This window comes from Ptychodera flava, chromosome 19 (genome assembly GCF_041260155.1).
Source record: "Ptychodera flava strain L36383 chromosome 19, AS_Pfla_20210202, whole genome shotgun sequence".
NCBI lineage: Eukaryota > Metazoa > Hemichordata > Enteropneusta > Ptychoderidae > Ptychodera > Ptychodera flava.
The window spans coordinates 27,017,018-27,042,217 of NC_091946.1; the positions used below are offsets into that span (position 1 = coordinate 27,017,018).

General features: G+C 38.1%; 1 protein-coding gene across 1 annotated transcript; it reads left to right on the top strand.

Annotated features, from left to right (window-relative positions):
• Positions 1 to 36: 36 nt before the first annotated feature.
• Positions 37 to 23,248, top strand: LOC139119119 (G-protein coupled receptor 161-like). The gene is made up of 4 exons (XM_070682763.1): positions 37 to 421; positions 13,438 to 14,172; positions 17,941 to 18,878; positions 21,344 to 23,248. Exons 2-4 carry the CDS (start codon positions 13,760 to 13,762, stop codon positions 21,577 to 21,579), a joined length of 1,587 nt encoding a protein of 528 aa, XP_070538864.1. The 5' UTR covers positions 37 to 421; positions 13,438 to 13,759; the 3' UTR covers positions 21,580 to 23,248.
• Positions 23,249 to 25,200: the final 1,952 nt, after the last annotated feature.

The window sequence follows — 25,200 nt, forward strand, 5'->3', positions numbered from 1 at the left end:
ACTACGCCCTCAACATAACTCACGCGGGTAGTTTGTAAAGGATGGAAGGCGAGAGTTTGAGTGGGTGGTCTGGCGGATGATATGAATGATAAAACCAAGCATATCCTCTGATATATTGTCATACTTCAGTAATGCAGTACGCAACAGTGTTTCGATGCTTCATAACAACTAACCAGTTCGGGCAAAAGAGACTTGGAAGTACTTTGTCGAATGTTTGAATAATTTCTGATGGCGATTCGATGCGGGGAGTCAGCCCATCCCCAGACCACCCACCTTGCTCAGAGCGTGAGATGACGAGGAATATCCTCTGTCGAATGTGAAAAGGAGCACAATAGCTCGGCTAGGCTAGGGAAGGGTGTGTAACTCGTCAAAATGAAGCTCACATACAGCGAAAGGGAACAGCATACGTAAACTAATGCAGGTAAGTATATTCCTTAAGTGTATCAGTACAGCCGCAACGGTTATTTTTAGCGGCTGAAAGGTGTTAATTGCCCGATAATGTCAGTGTTGTGGTTTTGTTGACTGCGCCGCCGTGAATTACCGGTTTCCCTTTCACGTTTGTATAACACAGTGATACACAAACTTCAACGTCCCAACCGGTTTGGTTGATCGTATTGCAAAATGAACACAAGCAGTCGTGCAGCTATAGCGATAGCGTGCAGGGTCCATCATGATGCTTTGTTCAGAGTCGTCTCTGTGAGTCCTAATACGGCTACACTACAGATAAATCTCTCGCTTTATCGATGCGATCAGTTGCCATGAATGTGTTTGGTTTAAGGTGTTGAACTTGAATTGTGTGCCGGAAGCTATGTGAAACCTCCGTCTGACATACTAGCGTATGATAATCGGGTGGAAACCGGCTAAACGTTAGAAACCTAGAGTCACATCTCTGTAAATGTTTTGCAGTCGATAATAACACAGTCGTTTGGTGGGCTATTCAGCTCTGGGACTATATTCCACCCATAGACGAGTGTACAGAAGCCAGAAAGGGTTGTTTCTCGCTTCTGTACACTCGTCTATGGGTGGAATAGTCCCAGAGCTGAATAGCCCACCAAACGACTGTGATAATAATCACACTAATTCGTTCAGGGTTTGTGTCAGGATTGCAGTTCGTTGCGTGTCTCACTCCCGTGCACAGCTGCAGCCGGCCATGCAGTACACCCATGATAAGAGAAATACATGGCATGACAAAGAGTAGACATGATTTTTATTAGTCCCCACGGACACCGTCCGGGGGGGACTTATAGGTTTGGTCATGTCCGTGCGTGCGTGTGTCCGTGCGAGCGTGCGTGCGTGCGTGCGTCTGTGCGTGCGTGCGTGCATGCGTCCGTTCACGCAGATATCTCAGAGACGCCTGGAGCAATTTCATTCAAACGTAGTAAATGGATTACTTCATATGTCATACAGATGCACGTCGATTTGTTTTGTGATACGATCCAATATGGCTGCCAGGCGGCCATTTTATTATGATTTTTTCATGTACAGAGCCATTACTCTAGCATGTTTCAACCTATTTTATTCAAAGTTGGTACAAGGACATTGACCTATGTCATACATATGCACCTCAATTTGTTTTGTGATACGATCAAATATGGCTGTCATGCGGCCATTTTGTTACGATTTTTTCATATACAGAGCCATAACTCAGGCATATCTGAACCGATTTTATTCAAACTTGATACAAGGACACTGACCTTTGTCATACATATGCATGTCAATTTTGTGATACAATCCAATATGGCCACCAGGCGGCCATTTTATTACAATTTTTTCATGTACAGAGCCATTACTCAGGCATGTTTCAACCGATTTTATTCAAAATTGGTACAAGGATATTGACCAATGTTATAGCTATGCACATCAATTTGTTTTTTGATATGATCCAATATGGCCTCCATGCAGCCATTTTGTTACGATTTTTTCATGTACAGAGCCATAACTCAGGCATATCTCAACCGATTTTATTCAAAGTTGGTACAAGGACTTTGACCTATGTCACACACATGCACATTGAATTGTTTTGTGATAAGATCCAATATGGCCGCCGTGTGGCCATTTTATTACGATTTTTTCATGTCCTGAACCACAACTCAGACATGTATCAAGCGAATTTATTAAAAAGTATTTTGATCACAGACCTAATGAAGAGGACTCTATCCTCTCTGAGGACCTGTAATCAAAGTACCCATTAACAAGTGGGGACTGTGTCATCAACGATGACTTGTTAATGCAAAAACATGTTCATAAAACAAGGCAATCAATTGTTTTGATGCCATCATTATACCGCTGTTATGAAATTCTGCGGTATAAAGGATTTTCATTATATCCTCTAACAAAAGAGCTTATGTCGATGAAACATATTTTTAAGTACTCAGTCGAGTGTGCAGTATAATAGTCGGGCTATGACAGAGGATTTTTTGAATAATTTATCATTTCACTACCACCGCTGTATAGTATACAGTCTGACTTCAACAGATCAATACGTGGGGCTTTAGGAGGTGGGGTCAATATAATCTACGAACATGACAAGAATGATTAATCAAAAACCCAGACCAAAGCTATGGTCATTGAACTTTATCATAGGGAATTTCAAGTCATTAATTTACATTTTGTGATGTACTTGCTTTTGAAATATTGGATATCTGTCACCACGGTGATATCAGAGTGACATTTTGATTTGATTTGACATATTTTATACCAAATTATCAGAATGAGTCATCTTTGACAAGCGAATTTCAAAGGAGAGAGCAGTGGTTTGTCAGTCGGGAAAATTTGAAAAGCCGGCGTAGTCAGCCGTAAGCTACACTCTCCTTTGTTGTCTGGCTTTTCCGATTTATCCACTGGAACTCCAAATCTCTGTCCATGGATGATAAGGTAATATTTTTAGGAAGCTACACTACAATTATATTCATATTGATGTTCAAATTTCAAAAATTTTCTTCGGGAACAAAGAAAGATGAGCTTTATGTAATTTATTTTGTACTTGGTTCATGTGAATAACTGAAGCCTGTAATTGTGACACGAAAGACTTTTGTGTTCAGTTGTACCAGATAAGAAAAGAGCTGATAGTGTAACAATGGATCCAAAGATTTTATGATTCAATTCACAATACAACAGAAGAGGAGCCATTGAATAACAAAAGATGCAGATGGATGTTAGAATGGTCACCATTTCATATGCCATGTCAAGCAAATTGTTTCTTTGAGCATCACCAATTACAATGTGCAACGAATAATTGCTAATATTTGCATTGCCATTTTACAAAATCGAGATAATTGTAAATCACTGATATACCCCCTTACCAAATTTTTTCTTGATTTATTTGACTGCAGAGACTTTTTAAGCCTTTGAGTGCTGTAATTTGTCCCATCAAAATTATAATGCAACATTTACCAAATTTTTATAAATTTTTCTGTAATTTATTCGGTAATTTTGGACCAAATGGACACCATATTTCATTGGCGTCAATGTTTTAGTAAAATTCTAGCAAAAATCTGCAAATTGGCTGGGGTATATTTTGTGAAGGTGACAAAAATTGATTTTGGCGCTCAAAGGGTTAAACAAGCTTTTTAACTTACTCAACTGAAATACATCAAAGGCTTTTGTTCTCTCCCTATTGTGTTTGGACATGTTGGTAAAGTGGGACAGTGATCTGATGGGAATATTCAATAGCAGTCTTCAAGAAATATTCTCTATTGGTGATTTTTAGAATATCAGAACTATTCTATACAAAAGGAGACTTATACCGCCAGCTTTATTACCCATAAAGATTATCATCAGTGATATTTGCAATTTTGCATGCCCTCTGTAAATAATGTAAAAGCATGCAATATCACTGCTGCATGCACATATCTGTAGTGATAATCAGTTTGACTTTTGTTTCCGAAATACCGGTAGCTCTGCGTGGCAGGCTGTGTGTTAAAGGTATACTGTCACCTGTTCCAATTTTGCCACAGTTACCATGGAAAGAGAAAATCTAACCAATCACAGATTTTAAGCGGGTGGCCACTTTTTAAAAACAGCGCCCTAACATGACCATATATGGGCATATTTAGATTACATGTTGTTATGTAGGTCATTTCCCCCACACTCATCATGACCTGAGTTCAATCAGTCTAGAACATTCCCAAGGTCACTGCCCTTGATGACCTCACAACCTTGAATTCAATTAGTCATGTTTGGAATGTTCTGGAAAGTTGATTAGTTGTGTAAGGGAGATAATTTTAGAACAGTAATTAGCATGTCAATAAAAGGTTCTAGATTGTTCTTACATGCCTTTATAAAAGGGACGTGCACAGCTTCCAGTCAGACTTTTGGGATCGTGTCTCTTGTGTGTTACTAAACTCCAGCAGTAGTCATTCTCAAGACTTTTCAAGACCTTCACTGTCAACGCTGGATTTATACTGTGGTCTTTGTGCAGCTTCAAGCCTGCAAGCCAAAGGACTGTTCATTCATCCAACTGACTGTTACAACTCTGAGACTGGAGCTTTGCCGTCCCAGCTGAGATAAGTAGTCTGTACACTTTTAAAGCTTGTACTCTGTCCCTAACTTAGCAATTAGTTTTGTTTTCGTAATAAATTTTGTTTAAACGGAAACTGCTGAGTTCACCCTTTTGTTCGTTTCCTCTGCACGTAACAAATTGGGGGCTCGTCCGGGAGACGAACATTTTGAGCCGTTTGACAACATTTGCCAGCCTTTTCAAAACTACTGTATACTGTGAACTCAGCGAAATTTAATCATGGCGGAATTTAAACCAGAGGAAATGGATGACCTTGATCAGGACACATTTGATTCCCTCAGAAAAGATGACCTCATAGCACTGGCCAATTTCCTTAAAGTAGAAGTCAAAAGATCTATGCGCAAGAGGGAAATACAGTACCGTATTGCCAAACATCTAGTTGATTTAGGCCAATTTGAGGAATCCACCCTGAAAGATTATGAGCCCGAGTCTACCTCTGAACTCAGAAAATTAGAATTAGAATTGCAGACAAATTTGGAGATCAAGAAACTAGAATTACAAATGGAAAAAGAGAGACAGGCATTAGAAAAGAAAAAATACAAATGCAATTAGAAATGGAAGAAAGACAGAGAGAGAAAGACAGGCAGGAAAGATTAGAAATGAAACGTTTAGAGCTTGGACAGTCAGGAAAATTCTTCCTTCAGACAAGTTTGACATCACTAAGCATTTCAGGTTAGTTCCCCCTTTCCAAGAAAAGGATGTTGATAAATATTTCTTCATTTTGAGAAAATTGCTCAGAGTCTGAATTGGCCTAAGGAGTCCTGGTCTATGCTTTTGCAGAGTGCTTTGGTGGGTAAAGCCAGAGAAATTTACATTCAGTTGTCAGTAGAGCAGGCTTCAGATTATGATTCTTTGAAGGAATTAATTCTTAAGGGCTATGAGTTGCTGCCTGAAGCTTACCGTCAGAAATTTAGGGATTTGTTAGAAGGCTAAGGATCAAACTTATGTTGAATTTGCTAGAACAAAAGCAACTGTTTGATCGTTGGTGTTCTTTTGAAAAGGTCTGTCAGAATTACGAAAAATTAATACAACTTGTTTTGATTGAGGAATATAAAAGGTGTGTTCGGAGTGACATGAAGACATTTATCAATGAACAAAAGGCCGATACATTGGAGGCTGCTGCACGTTTGGCCGATGATTATTCATTGACCCACAAATCTTCATTTCTCAGCAAACCATCCCAGTCCTTTTCATACAGAAACAATGCAGGTAAATTTAACTCCTCCTTTTCATCCAAGAATTTTTCAAAGGACAGTAGGAAATCAAATGACAACAGTTCACAGAGTTCAAGTAATACTCCCACATCATCAGATCCCAAGTCTCAATCTCCTTCTGGCAAACAGTTTGGTACACTTTCTTGTAGTTATTGTAAGAAATGCGACCATTTAATGTCAGAGTGTTTCAAATTGATAAGAAAACGTGGTGGTCAAAGTGGTCAAGTGGATCTAAGCCAACTGGCTTTATTTGTTCATCATCTCAATTAGAGTCTAATAATGTGTGTAAAACATTTTCTGATGTTAAACCCCTCTTATCCCCGATTAATGAGGTCAAGGTCAATTCTTCTCAAGATAGCATTATGGGTATTTTCGAACCATTTATTCACGATGGTTTTATATCACTTTCTAGTGATTTTTCTTCCGCTACCCCTGTCAAAATTTTAAGAGATACCGGGGCTTCCCAGTCTCTTTTGTTGGCAGATACCCTGCCGTTTTCTGAAAAGTCATTTTCAGGTTCTAAAGTTCTTATTAAGGGGGTAGATTGTAATGACTACATTCCTGTTCCTCTCCACAATGTCTATTTGTCTTCGGACTTTGTTTCTGGACCTGTGACTTTAGGTATTAGGCCTTTTTTGCCTTTTGAAGGGATTCACCTTCTTCTTGGAAACGACCTTGCTGGGGACAAGGTCATTACTAATCCACTTGTGACTGATAATCCTAGTTTAGAGCAGGATCCAGAGCCAATTGAACAAGAGATACCCGATTTATTTCCTTCATGTGCCATTACTCGAGCCATGTCAAAGAAAACTTCTGAGAATCAAAATACTCTCAAAAATAATGTCACAGATGTTGACTTAAATGACACCTTTCTCAGTCAGGTGTTTGACACGGATCATTCCGTTATCCCTCGTGGATTTGAAACTTCCAGTAAAACTTCTGCTGACCAAAGTCAGACATTTTCTAGATCAAATCTCATTGCAGAACAACACAAAGACCCAGATATTTTGTCTTTGTTTGACAGGGTAGATGATGAAGGTAAAACTTCAGATAGCTCTGTTTCCTATTATACAAAATCTGGTATTCTCATGCGTAAATGGAGACCTCCAGATGTTTTGGTTGATGACGATTGGGCTATAAAACATCAAATTGTGGTTCCAAAGCCCTACCGTGCTGAAATATTGCGCCTGGCCATGAAACCCCCTGGGCTGGTCACTTAGGAGTAAGGAAAACTTATCACAAAATTCTCAGTCACTTTTATTGGCCTAATCTCAGGCAAGATGTAACACATTTCTGTAAAACTTGTCACACATGTCAAATGGTAGGAAAGCCGAATCAGACCATTCCAAAGGCCCCTTTACAGCCAATTCCTGCATTTCAAGAACCATTTAGTAGGATTCTAATAGACTGTGTTGGGCCCCTACCAAAAACAAGATCAGGAAATGAGTACATGTTGACAATTATGTGTACATCAACTCGGTTCCCCGAAGCCATACCACTGAGAAATATAAAGACAAAGACTATAGTGAAAGCTTTAGTCAAATTTTTCACTTTATTTGGCCTCCCTAAATGTGTCCAGTCCGATCAAGGCTCCAACTTTATGTCTGGTATTTTTCAACAAGTAATGGATCAGCTAGGCATTAAACAGTATAGGTCATCCGCCTATCATCCAGAAAGTCAGGGTGCTCTTGAGCGATTTCATCAAACTTTGAAAAACATGATTAGGACCTACTGTTTTGACACAGAGAAGCAGTGGGATGAAGGAATTCATTTTCTGCTCTTTGCTGTTAGAGAGTCAATTCAAGAGTCTCTTGGTTTTAGCCCATTTGAGCTTGTATTTGGACATACAGTCCGTGGCCCACTTAAGCTCGTTAAAGAGAAATTCCTGTCTGACGACGATGATTGTCTGAATATTTGCAATATGTGTCAGATTTTCGTACAAAACTCTCTAAAGCATGTGAATTAGCCAGAGAAAATCTTGAGTCATCTCAGCAGTCAATGAAAACCAGATATGATAAAAGCACCTCAAAACGGAAGTTTGAACCAGGTCAAAAAGTTCTTGTTCTACTTCCAATTCCTGGCAAACCACTCCATGCTCGTTACTTTGGGCCATATCTAATCGATAAGAAATTGAGTGATTTAAATTACATCATAATAACACCTGACAGGCGAAAACAAAAACAGCTATGTCACATAAATATGCTTAAGCCATATTTGGATAGGGATAATCCTACTATAACTCAGCCTGTCAGTGCAGTCAGTTCAAACCATTATGAAGATAGTGATACTGAAACTGACTTGAGTGAAAATACTCTAAACTCAAAGCTGGGCTCGGTCAAGCTTCAGAACTCAGAAATCCTGGAGAAGCTGGAGTCTACAAAGTTGGCACACCTCCAGCCAGAACAACAACAACAGGTGAAAGAACTGCTCCACGAATATAAACACCTATTTCAAGATGTTCCAACGAGGACAAACGTCATCTATCACGACGTTGATGTTGGGGACAGTAAGCCTGTAAAACAACATCCATACAGACTGAATCCAACAAAAGCGAAATATCTCCAGGAAGAAGTCAAATACCTGCTGGACAATGACTTTATTGAACCCAGTAAAAGTAACTGGAGTTCGCCGTGCATACTTGTTCCCAAATCAGACCACAGTTATCGTATGTGCACGGACTTTAGGAAGGTCAACACTTTAACAAAGACAGACACTTTCCCAATCCCGAGGATTGATGACTGCATCGACCGAGTGGGAAAAGCCAAGTATGTGACAAAATTTGACCTACTGAAGGGATTTTGGCAAGTCCCTCTGACGGATCGTGCTCGTGAAATATCCGCCTTTGTTACACCAGACGGATTGTTCCAGTACAAGGTGATGCCATTCGGAATGAAGAACTCTCCGGCAACGTTCCAACGGATGATCAACGACGTCATATCCGGGCTAGATGGGTGTGCAGCCTACGTTGACGACGTCGTCCTGTATAGTGACACCTGGGAGGAACACATCAAGCTCATGCGGAAGTTCTTTGAGAGACTGAGTAAAGCAATGTTGACTGTCAACCTTGCCAAATCTGAGTTTGGTTGGGCAGAGGGTGACTTACCTCGGACATACTGTAGGACAGGGTGAGGTAAAACCTGTTGATGCCAAAATCAGTGCCATTTCAAGTTTTCCCATACCAAACTGCAAACGACAACTGATGCGCTTTCTCGGTATGGCTGGTTACTACAGAAAATTCTGTCCAAATTTCTCCACAATTACTGAGCCTTTGACTAACTTACTTAAAAAGAAAGTAAAGTTTGTTTGGTCAGAGCAATGCCAACAGGCATTTGATACACTTAAAGCCATACTGCAAAGTGCTCCAGTGTTGTCTGCACCAGATTTCACTTTGCCATTCAAATTAGCTGTGGATGCTAGTGATACGGCTGCTGGTGCTGTTTTATTGCAAGAGGATAGTCATGGGGTAGATCATCCTGTTTGCTATTTTTCACGCAAATTTAACAAATCCCAGAGAAACTACTCTACAATTGAAAAAGGAGTTTATCTTTGATATTAGCTTTACAGCATTTTGAAGTTTATGTTACTTCTTCAAATCAGCCAATAGTGGTTTATATTGATCACAACCCTCTTGTTTTTCTGCAGAAATTTAAAGGCAAAATCAGAGATTGCTAAGATGGAGTTTAATGTTACAGGAGTTTAATCTTGACATTAGACATATCAAAGGCAGAGACAATTTAATTGCAGACTGTCTCTCTCGTATTTAGAAATTATTGTTGTTCACTTTCAAGAAATTTTATTGTTGTTCACTTTCAAGAAATTTTACTTTAGAGTAAAACAAAATTGAGTACTTAAATCCTTTTCAAGATTACATTTGTAAAAGAAAGATTTTTCTTTGAAAAATTTTCTTTTTTTGAAGAGGGGGTGTGTTATGTAGGTCATTTCCCCCACACTCATCATGACCTGAGTTCAATCAGTCTAGAACATTCCCAAGGTCACTGCCCTTGATGACCTCACAACCTTGAATTCAATTAGTCATGTTTGGAATGTTCTGGAAAGTTGATTAGTTGTGTAAGGGAGATAATTTTAGAACAGTAATTAGCATGTCAATAAAAGGTTCTAGATTGTTCTTACATGCCTTTATAAAAGGGACGTGCACAGCTTCCAGTCAGACTTTTGGGATCGTGTCTCTTGTGTGTTACTAAACTCCAGCAGTAGTCATTCTCAAGACTTTTCAAGACCTTCACTGTCAACGCTGGATTTATACTGTGGTCTTTGTGCAGCTTCAAGCCTGCAAGCCAAAGGACTGTTCATTCATCCAACTGACTGTTACAACTCTGAGACTGGAGCTTTGCCGTCCAGCTGAGATAAGTAGTCTGTACACTTTTAAAGCTTGTACTCTGTCCCTAACTTAGCAATTAGTTTTGTTTTCGTAATAAATTTTGTTTAAACGGAAACTGCTGAGTTCACCCTTTTGTTCGTTTTCTCTGCACGTAACAATGTGACTGTATACATTTAACAGCCATAGGCCTGTGGGTGATGGGAGGTCTATAACTGGTAACACACAGCCTTGCCACGCGGAGCTATTTCAGAAATAGCTTCGGTCACATCAAAAAGTTAACTTTTATAAAAATTTATGATGTATCAGATAACACTCAAATGAACCATGCATTGAAAAACTTACTTGGTAATAACTTGGCACTGTCATTGAAACTTTTAAATTTCTCTGTACCACATTGATTAAACAGTGTCATATTAATCTACTGAATAGAGTTGCAGACTGACAATTAAGAATTCTGAGCTCAAATGTAAGAATAACTTTATCTTAAATCATAATTGATTATTGTCCCTTCAACTCATTTACATAATTGGCAATTTGAGAAGGAGTAATCAGCAGAAAACCGCCCAAAAAGAATAAATGAAATTGGATGGAATTTTACTGAATATTAGTTATTGGCTAATTTATAGCTGATATATATGCTGATTTTGTAGTTCTGTTTTTCTTATCTGACAACTAATGCAACTCGCATATTTTTATTCATGTTTACAAAGAGATTGTGTCTGTATAAGGAAGCCAAGGTTTATATTTAGCATATACCAGTTTATAACACCGGTATATTGTCTGAATTTCCAATGCTTTGCTTCCAGATGTCACATTTTACTGAGCCAGAATATTGCACAGAAAGTACACCATAAATATTGTCAGGAAGACGTTTTTATTACTTTGATGAGACATGTGCAATGACTCAGTGTCCAGCTATTATCAAATCCTCAGAGAGATATCAGAATGAGACATTGATGAAATACATGTGTACTGTAATTTCTGTTGGCAGGTTTCCTTCAGAAAAGCCAACTGCATCCTGGACTTTGTTCAAGGCAATTATGCCTGTATGAAGAATTCTTTAATCGATTTCAGGACCTTCAAACTTTCATTTTCAAAAACCTGAAAAAAAGATCTCATGCTGTTGCTATTTATATCATGCCAAACCATATGTCTTCCAGGTTTTTTGAATGCACCTGGAAGACAGATGGTTTGTATGTAAATATTCTTCTGTTGGCCTTCAGTGTAGACTTGTTATTTTGAAACTTGCAGGGAAAGTTAAATGTCATTTCGTGTGAAAATTGTACGAAAACGGACACATTTCTTAAAAAAATACATTGTTCTACAACTAAACAATTTGTGATGAAGCCTGTTTACCATTTAGGTGGAAATTTTTCCCACCAAAATTTTAGTGCAACATTTTGCCTATTTTAATTAATTTTTCTATCATTTTCTTGGTAATTTTGGATCAAGTAGGCATCACATTTCATTGGCTACAGTTTTTTATCAAAATTTTTGCATAAATCCAAAAAAAAATTTACTGTGGACTGGTATTTTTTACAAACGCAACAAAAAATTACTTGCTCAAAGGGTTAAAATAAATTGCACAGCAACTAAATGATCTTTTTCAGTGTAATCAAGCATCAGTACATAATAAAACCTTTATGGACTGCACATGGCATTTGTAGTCCCTTGATACAGTGAGGCAAAATGCTCTTGCATGCTTGGTGGCTTCTGCTGTTGCACCTTTGGCCAAAAGACCCTTATACAGTCCATAAAAATTACAGTGTAGTAAAATAACAAACTGGATATTTTTGGTGAATTGTAATATTCATAACTTTGTGACCTACAGGCCTTGTTATTCAGCGCTGACGCTGTAGACACGGGTTCAACTCCTTTTATGATCATCACTATTTCTTTGTAAGAGATTAATATCCTGTGCCTTGGTCAGGTCCCCCTGGTCTGTAACAGATGAATTCTCAAAGCAAATTAATAGTTTCACTCTGTAATCTACGTCTGCTAGAATATGCAATTGCTTGGAGAAAACTGGCTCATTTAAATTTTGTTCTCGTTTCATCAATGCAATCTATGTTTAGAATCAACCAGCTTAAGGTAGAATGCGCCTCAGGGACAGATATTTTACAATTCTTTTCTGATCTACTGTTTGTAGGGACTCATTTTGAAACTCTTGATAACAACTTTCACATCTTATTTTTTTTGAAAATCAAAACTTTCATTTTTCCCATAGCATTACCACAGAGATGGTAGCCATTTTGAATTTCAAATATTAGTAAAAGTCAGGTACTTTGTTTCTCTGGTACCAAACTTGCCCCTTGACCCCTGATTTTTATTCTGGATTTGGTAAGAATATGGTTGAAAGTTTCAGTGAAGAAAGTTTGAGCAAAAGTTGAAGTCTTTCACTTTTGCAGCACATTCTGTCAATATCGTTTACATATCGTCAATATCATATCCTTTCAATGCAGAAATGATTAAGTGTTATTGTTGTCTTTTTGCTGAAGGAGTAGCATACACTATTTATTTTTGTTGTGGAAATCTGGCTTTTGCTAAAATTGAATAGCTAAATTCTGGCCAAATGCCACATCTTCAGAGGGAAAATACCGCAAACTGCTCTCTGTACAGGGTCAATTATTACACATATCAATTCTTAAGATTTAGAGTGGCCGACAAGACATTTGTGATAAACAGAGTAATTGATAGCGTGTTTTGCAGAAATCTGATCGGAAAATAATTCCATTGACTAAATGTAGCTGCCAATGACCTTTTGTAAAGAGAAATATGAAGTAAAGACCTTACTTAGCTGTTTAGGTATACAAGTACAAATGCCGTAAAATATTGATCCTGTATCTAATGACATCAGATCAATCAATATCAGACAGTAGTTATGAACGGTCGAGTAGAGGCTTTAGTCATTTAGAAATCTTGTTCCCTGTAAGCTTTGCGCTCAGAGGTGTAGGAATAGAAAGTTTTGAAATGTTCGCCAGTAGTGTTTTGAAAAGACCGGTACTTCTGAATTTCAGTAATCACAGTTCCACTGGCGAAAAAGTCAACGTTACATGTAATATTTCAGATTAATATGGATATAGCCTTCTTGTTTTGAAGTATTTTCCTGTAAGTGGCTCACTACTTCATTGTTCAGAATGCAAATTGACAAAAAAAACCCAGCTTGATATTATCTATCGATCTGTTTATTTTTTGATGTAGGCGGAAAAATGATGAACCTTTTAGAACTTTCTAATTTTATCACAATCATTAAATTTGCATGATGCTTTAGGTATTTAATCAAATTACAGCGCAGTAATCCATTATTTATAGAAATTGCTAACCTCTATTATCTTTGCTCTATTTTTACTCTCATATGTGCACAGGGTCAATAATGATATTATGTCATCGTGGGCACCGTTTCGGCATCATTGATCAGAAGAGCGCCTGAGTGAGTGATAATCCTCTGTGTGTGTGTGTCTGCTCTCCTGGAAGCAAATATGCTAATTTTGTAGTCGGCTTGAGATGCAGCCAGTAGACTTCAACTTCCAGAGAATGAATGCTGAACAACTTGAGGCTGGCCATTGACTGTAACAAAGACGCGTGCAATACCAGTCATGAAGACTTTTATCTATATGGGGGAGTGACCAGGACCAGTGGATGGAAAACATATGATAAGTTTCCAGTGCCGTTCACACCACAGACAGTATGACTTCAACACTTGGCTACACGAACACCAGTACAGAGGACATCGACCTTCTATCACCCACTGCAACCGTTATTTCTGCATCACCGGAGACAGAGTCCAGCAAGAATGTTGTGGAGATAACGCTGAAGTCGATAACAGTCCTCGTTATATTGATCTTATCTGTCTTCCTGAACATTCTGGTGCCGTTGACGCTTTACAGAAAAGCGCATCTGATGACGAGCAGCAACCGCTATGTGTTTTTCGTGACCGTGCCGAACTGTGTGTTCAGCATCTTGGTGTTGCCGTTCATGTTCATCAGTGTGATCAGCCGGGACTGGATATTTGGCATTGTCTGGTGCAATTTCACTGGTTTCCTGACTCTGGCCACTCTCTCTGGCAGTATGCTGATGCTGGCTGTGATAGCCCTCGACAGGTATGCTCTATTTTCAGCACTATGAATGCAGTCTAGCACAATGGGTTTGTGAAAACAAGTTAAGCATGACAAATTGTTGCAGATTTTGTCTTCTTTTATATCTTACGTAATAACGATCAGTGCCACAATGATTATTAACAGCTGCTTCTTCAAGCTTTTCTTTCCCTTATTACCCTGGAGCTTGACAAACTCCCTCAAGTGGAAAGATTCCGAATGACAACAAAAGCCATTACATAACTCATTCATCAACTGCCAGAGTGTAACTATTGTGCGGGTCGTGCGGGCTGCGGGTCACTGCGGGCCAGTGCGGGCCACTCCTTTCTTGACAGTTTTTAGGTTGCGGGCCAGTGTGGGTTGCTGCGGGCAAGTGCGGGCCACTCCTTTCTGGCCAATATTTAGGTTGCGGGTCGCTGCGGGCTACAACTTTCTGAGCAGTTTACAAGTTGTGGGTCACAGTCAGCCATTATTTTCTTACGGGTTTTCAGGTTGCTTTGGGGTACTCGAGGTTGCAAAGTGCTGGTTGCTGCCCTGCATTAAATTTTTGTATAATTTCTGACATTTTCAAATGCCTTATCTAATATCTCAATAAAAATAGGGAAACCAGTTGCACCTGTCTTTCCTGAAAAGTGATATCATTCTTGTCTTTAAAGAACGTTTTCACTCTAGACTGTTAACAGGTGTAGGCCACCTCAGTAAGTGATTATTTTGCATCGAAAATCTGAGTATTTTCAGCACCTCTGTAATTTGAGTTCTGATGTAATTCAAACAGAAATGTTGCATGTCATCTGTACACTTTTATCAAATAATAATAAACTGATAATTTGCAGTTTAAAATATTACAAATGTGTTGAAGAGAAAACAGGCTTGGCACAGGAACATTCAAACATGCAAATCAAGAGAAATTGTGGGTAATGTACTGTACTGTATGGAAATCCGGTCACGACATGCGACATGCGACCTGAGTAATAAAATAAAAGTCTTGCTCCTCTCATGCATGAGGTCGTTGGTGACGCACTCAGACCTGCATTCTCGATCAACAGGTGAAACCCGGAAGTGTAATTATCGGCAAAGATGTTGTATTTTTCGTGGTATCCACGAAAGGAAATATGACCTTTAAGGAACTAGGTGTTTTTCATGGTTCATTTTATTTCAAGAAACAATTGTACACGAAGATAAGTCTCATTTCTATCGTTTTCGGTCGGCGACCAGCAAATCGACCGCACTTTGACCGCAATTTGACCCGTCGACCCGCAAAATAACGATACTGTTCATCAACTGCCACATTGCTAAAATTGTCCTGAAGTTGATTCAAAATTACAACAGAAAATGTGGCCTTTATTATGTTTGACTTGGAGAAGTGACATATTTTGGGCCAGACTCTCATCATGATATTCTGCTTGCTTGCCTGATCTGTCAAGATCTTCCCAGATCAAAATCAAAAATCCTGACATTTCTTTCAAACTCATTTGTGGAGGGACCGTGCTTTATCCAAGACAGAGCATTAGGTAATCACAATAATCAGAGATGTAGAAAATTTTGGTTACACGTAGCAAAAATAAAAGTATAGGCGGTTACAAGTGGTGTGTTAGCGCACAAAGTTTGTGCAAAATGTCTTGATTTTTTACTGAAACTAAATTTTCACAGCCAGCAAATTTTAGCAAACAACTGGTTGTTTTTGCCGGCTGCCAGCTATTTTCTACATCCCTGATAATACATCATTTATCATCTTTATACAATAATATCTCATTATCATGCTTGATCCATAGATTCAGTGCTTGAAATGATAAGACTAGAATGCACCTAAGGGCTAGCTTTTCAGACATGGAAAGTTCTGAAAGGCTTTCACCCCATTTCCCTCTTCGGAAATCCAACTTTACCATAGAAAAAAATGGGATTGGTTTAAACCATGCAACCATGGTGGTGAAAGGGTTAAAATACACTGTACTTTTCTGGTCTGCTGCTTGTGTTGACTCATTTTGAAGCCTATTGAGTACCAGTGAATTAGTTTCACCGTCTTTGTTTTTGTGAAAATAAAAACATTATATAGTGCATTTGTGTTTTTCTGACTTAGTGAATATTGCACACAGTGGCCATTTTGAATTTCAAGTATCAGCAATTTTCAGTACCATCATTTGTTTCTCTAAATTCCCAAATTTTGTATGGTGACCCTTATTTTTATTTTCGATTATGAAAGATAATGGTTCAAATTTCCTTATGAAAGTTGGAGGAAAAGTTAAAAGCTAAATTTTGAGGCGAATTTAATCGTAATGAGGTAGGTAAAGGTTAGACACAAGCCCCTATCGTCCCTGTGAACATGTCATGCCGATGCAAACAATGCATTGTCCAAATTGTGAATTCTGTATGGTACTTTCCGGAGGGGTAATAAGGATAGATCCCAGATCTAGGAAATCTAACCAATGAAGGATACATACATGTATGAGGGCCTTTTAAAAATTGACATCTCAATTAATGTTGTGCATGATGCGTAAATAACTCACTCTTCATAGAATATGTACGATCTTCATGGAAATCAGTGAAAAAAATAAGACTGAAATTGTCAGAATATGATAAGATATCCTGATTTGTCTATTTTTTCCTGCAACACTTCTGTCTCTGTAGAATTTATAACATTTTACGTTCATTCAAATGATAGATTTAATTTTATAATTTATTCATTGTCTACAGAAGGAGAGATTTACAATATGCTTCAATATATTTATATAGAAAAGGACATTCTTATCATCTAGAACCAAAGACTGAAAATAATGTTCTTCTCTGGCGTGTTCAAGATTAACATTATTGCCAGTAGAATGCGCCTCAGGGACAGATATTAGGACTGTCAAATTTTTACAATACTTTTCTGATCTACCACTTGTGGGGGCTCATTTTGAAGCTCTTGGAGTGATTAATACAGGGATGGTGGCGATTTTGCATTTCTAGTATCAGGAAATTGCACGGTGACCCCTCATTATACAAACATACTCTTGAATTCAAAAGAGAGTACTTGAAAGTTTCTATAAGGAAGTTGGAAAAAAGTTTAGAGTTTTTCACTTATGAGGCACATAACTACCTTAAAATGAGAAGCCAGCATGAGCATCATGTCGTAGACTTTCTGTGAAAAAATGGCTCTCTTTGATTACTTTGTATTTTTGATTATCAACAAAATTGATGTTTGCAAACAAAAGAGATTGAAAATTACCCTTACAAATGACCTAGACATTAGTATATTGGCATATATTATTTGTCATGTTTATGTTATCTCAAGGACACGGATCATATCAATTCTCATTTGCTACTAATAAAGCCCCAAGGTTATATGATATGAAGTAGTGGAATGTTTCACTTCACTTATTGACATGTGATAGGTGCAGTGGTAGACGCGACACAAATCATAATATGTCTTGATGTTTTATAAATGCCCAATAGCTATATACTGACTTACTAAATCTATTGTACTCTAGGTACAATAAAAATGATACACCCAACGTGCAGCTGTTAAAGTAAACTTACACATGTGTGCAAAAAAGATGAACACTTGCGTCAGCTTGTAACAGAGTTGTGATTCTGCTTTCTGAGTTCCAAACAGGAAGTGTAGATACTGGATTGGTAAGCTAATACCGGACACAGTGACTGTATTCTTATATGTATACTTTCATTGTTACTAGGTGTCCGTTACCGTAGTACTGATACACTGTATGAACTGCATTGTGAATACTAGTTGCATTGATAAAGAATTCTGAATACCGTATATTGTTCTTTCTTTTTCAGGTATTTTGCAATTGTACGCCCAATGTTGTATCCATTAGCAATCACCAACACCAGGACCGTGCCATTAATCATCGTGGTCTGGATACTCGCAATCATTTTCAGTCTGCCGCCGGCATTCGGTTGGTCTAGCTATGCATTCAATGCCCACAAGGCAACGTGTCTTCCAGTGTGGAATAAACATATATCTTACACTGTGGTGCTTCTCGCTCTGTGTTACTTAACGCCGTTTGTCGTCATAGTCGTATGTTACAGTCAGGTTTTACAAGTTGCCAGGACTAAAGCTCGGAAAGTGAACATGGGCAACATGATTCTAGAAAGTCCTAGGAGACACAGTACTGGCGGCGCACTTGACAATCGCAGGATCAGTTTCTCAGAGGCAGACTTCCCGTCCGAACCGCCGAATTCGGTCACGAATCATCAAAGACGGCACAGCGATAGCAGCGCCATCGACGCTGTCAGCAAAAGTTACCGGACACGGAGGAGATCGCGCTCGTCGTTCTCGATGAACCTGAAAGTGAATTCACCCACCAAAGCTTTGAAAACCATCTCGCTTCTCATCGGAATGCAGCTACTGACTCTAGGTCCTCTCATGCTGTGTATCTGCTATGAAACCATACATGGCACCGAGAGCGTGCCGGGGTGGATACTTTCAACGGTGACGTGGTTAGCATTTACAACGGTGTTTTGTTACCCTTGCATGTATGGCCTGTGGAACAAGACCCTGAGGACAGAGGCGTACAAAATGTTATGTCAGAAATCCAGAATGCTGGATGATGAAGAGTTGCTCTTCCTACACTCCAGACGTGCGTCCATGACGCACAGCATCAGTGACAGCATCAATGACTTGACCAAGATGCAAGTGGCATTGCTGCAGTTCAGAGCCAACAGATCCAACTCACTCATATCAAGTGCAACTGGAGCAACCAGCAGTGATTCAGGTAAAAATTACATGTGCTTGCCTATGTTTGTGTCTGCTGTGAAACAATGCATGGCACTGAGATCGTGGTTTACAATATTTATTCTCAACAACACAAATACATGCAGTGATGCTGATGTGAGGATATGAATCGACAGAAAAAAATCATATAATTTGAGGAGCCTAATCGATTGTTGTTGAGCAATTAATTTTGTGATTCTTAGCTTTAATTACCAAAATCATCAATAATTATTATTACACTGAAAACTGGACATGCAAACATGACAGGCGGGGTGAATCGAACAAGTGTGTCAAATTTGATAAAGTCCCAGCAACAGTAACTTTTCCTTTTGTTAATGTTTCTGTACTGCATAATGACAGAAAAGAGTGACAAGAGAATTTATCCCACAGGAAACCTGTCAAGATATTACTGAGATATAATAAATTATCATTTGAAAAACCTTTTCCCCCAAACAAGGAGAAGAATAAGAAGAAAAACCTTCGCTAGAATTGTCCCAAAGTGCAGTTCATCAACATGTACTGCACCCGTGTGCATACTTTCAACAAAGATATTCATTACCACAGGTGCCCTTTGAACAGTATTGCAACAGAAACGGTTTTTAATCGGCTGACTCCAAGAAGAGCAAAGATGAATTACCAACCTTGAGTTTTATAAAGCCTGCATGAAAGCCTTTATATGTACTACTTACACATACTGCCGCTCTTTCAAGTCTTTAGAATAGCTTCTTTCTGTTTGTTTATATGACAAACTTTTCACACTGAACAGTAATTGTCCAGGTGCTTTTCCACCCAGGGTTCAATGGTGGGAAAACATTATCTATAAATATCAAGACCAAACATAATCAGAGCCCACAGTAAACATCTCTAGTGGTCTATAAATAAACAGTGAAAGGAAAGCATGGCACATACTACCTGTTCAAATCCGATCTGGACCAAGACTTCAGTGATTGTTTAACATTCCTACGAGTAGTAAACTCTCACATGTGAACTGTACATTGAACACACAATAGAATGTCAATGTGTTTAATCCAAATTCTTTCTGAAATCCATCTAAACCTACCTCACCCTTGAGTACCTTTTCAGTTTATCGACATCAAAGTAATTGAAGGTACATGATGAATAGGCCACAAAGCAAGCCCAATAGAGATGAAAGCTGTGTCTGACAATGTAACACAGTCTGGCTGTTGCAATCCCTTGATGATGACAAGAATGTTTTAAAGATAACTAGATGAGAAATTCAAATACCAGTACACAGTTATGTACAAACTTTGCAGATTCTTACTGCCTTTTGATGTACCGATACAGTTTTGAAGTACCTTAGAAGGATTTCAGTAGATTGCTTCAGGGTAATCGATGGTCTTGCCAGTACTACCCAGACAGTTGAAGTACCGCGTTGAAACCTTAAACATACTAGGTATGGGATATTAATTCCCTTTACAGCTTGGCAATGAATCCTCAAATAGACTAATATCAAAGGTATAGTAATATGTGAGTTACCTCAACAGTAATGTTTAAAGCACGGTCCTCAATCCATGGTTCTCCCATCAGTTGTTGTTGACATTGACTGTTTATCTGATTTTAGTCCTTTGTTCTCCTTTGAAAGTTGTGCAGAGTTAGTGAATTTGCTGAGAGCTAAAGCTGATGAAATCCTGCCCCTTTAAGAATCCTTTCTGCAATGATAATTTATGAACTTTTGTACTAAGAAATTGGTGCTCAGAAATACGATTGTACGCCTCTTTCTTAGAATGATAATGGAGAATTACTTTCCCAACAAGTTTCTACAGGGTACTTTCCATGAAATACATGTACAGATCAGTTGTCAAGGCAGCTTTGATAGTTGCCAGTCACTCACATGCAAATAGATCATTAAAGATTTGAATTTCAATTCTCACAGTCAAGTAACACATGGACCAGGAGCTTAAAATGCATTTTGCATTTATTAATATCTTGCAAACACAACTTGCACCAGCTCTATTATATTAAATACGCCAATTATTGGCAATTTAGTTACTTTTGTGACTTTGACAAAATAGGGATGGGATGGGATTTTAGTTCCCTTTAAAGCTTTCCAAGGACTCCTATTGTATAACGAGATTGGAAAAATATTGAGCTGTTTCCTAAATGGGGTGATGGTACCGGGATGTCATTGGCACTAGCAAGGACCCTATATGAGCTCTACAGTCCAGGCTCAAAGTTAAACAAACACAGTACTTCAAACGAAACTTGAATAACAATTCGAACTATTGTACTGTCTGTTTTTCTTCATAACTTGCACTATCAAAAAACCAAACTACCAATACTCTTCTGGCAGGAGGAATATGATAGTCCCAGCACATTATTGGTCACAAACAGTCACATGACTACTATACATAATGATGATTGGCTGCATACTTAGAGAACTTTTGACCTAATATCTTACTCGATGGTCCTTTTATAATAGTTATACTGTCTGTGATTTTTTTACAGGAACAGTACTGACATGCATTGATGAGACTGACGTTGAGGAAGGAGAGGTCGGGACGCCATCGGGAATCAAGACTGAAAATACAGAAAGAAGCAGCCATATTGTCGAAGCTCCTGTCGTCGTTCATACTGCAAACAGAGAAACCAAAGAAGTTGGAGAGGACAGCAAAACGACTGTCAAAGAAAGTAGCGATGAAGGAGTCCAATCTTTGGATGATGAAACAGACGCCAGTAGATGATTAACTCCACTTCAGAACAGGGTAACATGCAAGCCATATAAGAAATTGTACTGCTAATCAAAATGTGAAAACAAAATAATTTTAAAAAACTTCATATCTAAATGAACTTGCAATTTCCTAGTATGCATATCATATACAGGTACGATATGAAACTTATCGCAGGTCAGTGACCTTTGTTGAGACTGCAGCCAATTATCACCATATATAGTAATCATGTGACTGTTTGTGACCAATGAAGTTCCTGATCAAAACCTTTCATACAATATGCATGTTCAATTACAGTCCTTAGGCACTTCAAATAGATCACTCTCTGCTCTATTCCCATACTCTGGGAGGAGTTAGCAAAGATTTTCCTCAAGCAACGAATCGTACAGTCAAAGTGTATGGTGCCATTGACTTGAACTTTCAGTGTACAGGCATTTTGTCACCTCAGTTTTAATGGTCACAGAATGCTCCTACACACAACCAAATCTTTCAATCTAAATATTGTAGCTACATTTTCAGTTGAAAGGTGACTTTTGTGTGGTGATGGCTGTAAATTCAAAATTATGTTTATACAAATGGAAATATCTTTATCATCGTATTCTGTGATTGGACTTTGTTACATGTGTGCTGAAATCTGTATTCTAATATTGTACTGGTATCCTGTTATTCGCTTCACTGAAGATGTGCATTGAGGGACGAACAATTTATGGGGAGAGGGTACAGGGCTGTGTGTGAATGTCTATGTGTAGTCAAGTTTAAATTGTGGTTCAGCAATTGACGACGTAACTTGGTTTGTCTGAAATTGTGCAATTATTGTAATAGAGAATATGCTTCAAGCGTTTTGCTGTTGTCTGTATAGAAATGCATTTTTGTTTAATGCAAGTGGTTAAGTAAACAACATCCATGAGCAAGCACTATCTGTGTGCCAGTGGGGATGGGACTAGTCTGTTTTTACGAAGAAGTATTGTTCCAGAATGATGCTTCCCTTTTTATCGTCCATATGAATCATGGTCTTCATACAATGCTTAGTCCATATTGAATAATTGTTTTAAGCCTCCAATCATGACATCTATATCAGCCTAAAAGGCCAATTATATCATGGTAAACATGGTATGAAAGCAAATGTAAGCAATCAAAGTTGTCTGACAAAAAATTCAGTGCAATTGAAAAGTTATTTTAAAACCAAAATGAAAACCAGCATCGAAATAAGTATAGGGTCTTCAGGAATTGCAAACCAAACAGGATACTGATAAAGTATTCTGACATTTGACTTTCACTTTGTGATACCTACTGTACATCAACTTCAGTCTTGTAATTTTATGAAGTCCTGATTTTTACAAGAGCTCATAGCTGGCCTAAAGTCACTTGCCTTGTCTCGTCAGAGCAGTTACAAGGCGTTCACGCCATGATCTAAGCACCATGGCAGCCTACCACCTAGCCTGACAGTCTACTGAAGTTCATTCCTTCAGTTTATTCTGTTCTGATATTTTGTATGCCCGCAGACTTTGAGCAAGTTTAAAGAGCTCATCAAAAAACACTGTTGTTTGGCATTTTTATTTACCCTTTGAGCGCCAAAGTCTATTTTTGTCCCTATTATAAAATAAACCCAAGCCAATTTTTCTCAGATATTTGCCAAAATTTTGAGAAAAACTGTAGCAAATGAAATGTGATTTCCATTTGGTCCAAAATTATAAAAAAATTACAGAAAAATTCATAAAAATTGGTAAAATTTTGCACTGAATTTTTGGTGGGAGAAAATTACAGCGCTCTAAGGGTTAAAATGGGTTGCACACATCAACATTTAACAGTTCATTCAGTTGTTTACCCCAGAGCTCCAGTAAATATGTAATTGTTGGGGAACATTTGGTCAGAATATTGTGAAAAGGGTGACCCATGTGTACACAAATGTTAACCCATTCACCACCTTGGTTTGAACGAATCACATTGTTTTCTATGGTAAAGTTGGACCTCTAAAGAGGTACACGGGGGTGGAGGGTTAAACATATCCATATTTTCTCCATCACCTAGTTCACCACATAACATTAATAATTTGTCTGGTTTTATTCATTTATACTTTAATGACTCTTTAATTTTACCAAGTTTTGTTATGTGTGATGTGCATTATGCTGAAATATTAACAGAGACAAAACAACTTTTTTGAAAAGCTGAGTATGTAACAGGGTGAACACAACATAAATATTGGTACATTTTAATGTTATTTACAATGTTTAAAATTTAAAGTTACTGGTATTGTATTTCAGTATCTGTTTACTTCATGATGTAAAACTCTGTTTATTTTAATATTTTAATGTCAATATCTAATGTATTTACAGTTCCCATAGGGAGTTTGAGACATGAAGAAATTAATTCATGGAGTGTGTGTACTTGTCATATTGATACAACTCTTGCAAATGAACTTGAAATAGCTTTATAGAGCAGTCACATCCTGACTCTGTCATAGATTCAACCAGACAAGTGGGTTGGTACAAAGGAAGATGAAGTTAAGGGGTATACACCGCCATACTATGGTGGCATGTATTCATACATATCATACCCTTTCATCTTCATGTACACTGATTGGCTCACTTGCACATCTACAACTGGTATGTATCAGCAGGCAACAGTGCCATCATTGTAGTGTATACCTGTAGCAGTGTAGCATTGCATGCTGATATACAGGGGATTGGGGAACTAAGCTTTTATTTTATTCCATAGAGTACTGTACTTAATGTGTGAGATTTAGAAAGGATGTATGCTTTCATGAGATTTAAGAGACTATTTAAGAAACAGCTTTTCAGCTATTCAAATGGATTCTGTCAAACACAGTGAGAGATAGATCATCAGCTTTGTGTGGTAGGTCGATCCAATGTCAAAGTGGACAAGTTTTGTTGCTTATTTCCAAACAAAGTCTCAAGATAGTGAGCAAATTTTTAAAAATGTATGCAAATTTTGAATCAATCTGAAAATCATTCCAGTCAGTTTGATGATAAATTCCTCATTTCAATGACAGTATACTGTAGTTCAATGTTGAGACTGCAATATTCACATCAGTGAAGTAAACTTTAATCAAAACAGTAAAATGTTTACCACATTTGGCATGATTATGCATTCTCTTCTACTAAACTGTCAAAGAAATAAGATAATCGCAAATAACTGAAAGGACTCATCGGTCAGGTTAGAACACTGTGATAGTGTTGCAACACGTGGGAGTATTTCTTACTTGCACTGTAAGAATTTTCTCAATTTTCTCGTTTTATATTTTGATGGATTCTAGGTGTTGTTATATTCATTTGTGCAAAAGCTGTTGTTAAATTTGTGTCTGTAATTTTGATTTTAAAGTTCATTGGAGGGTTCACCTCCTGAAAGTATGAATCGGTTGATGTTAAAGGTTGACTTTGATGGTTAAAGTTTTCTACAGTGACAGAAAATTGCTGCTTTTTATTGGCAAATAATGTATTTCAGGATAAAGCTGAGGTCATTCAGCCTGTGTTTTCAGCTGCAACGAGTACAGGATAATTCTAAAAGTGAGGACATGCTTGTGATTGCTTCTAGCGCTTTTGCGCCAGTCCGGTGAGGGCAGATTACGCCCTCAACGACTAAATCAGATTTTCTATCGTTTTTTCTTGCATTCAGCAT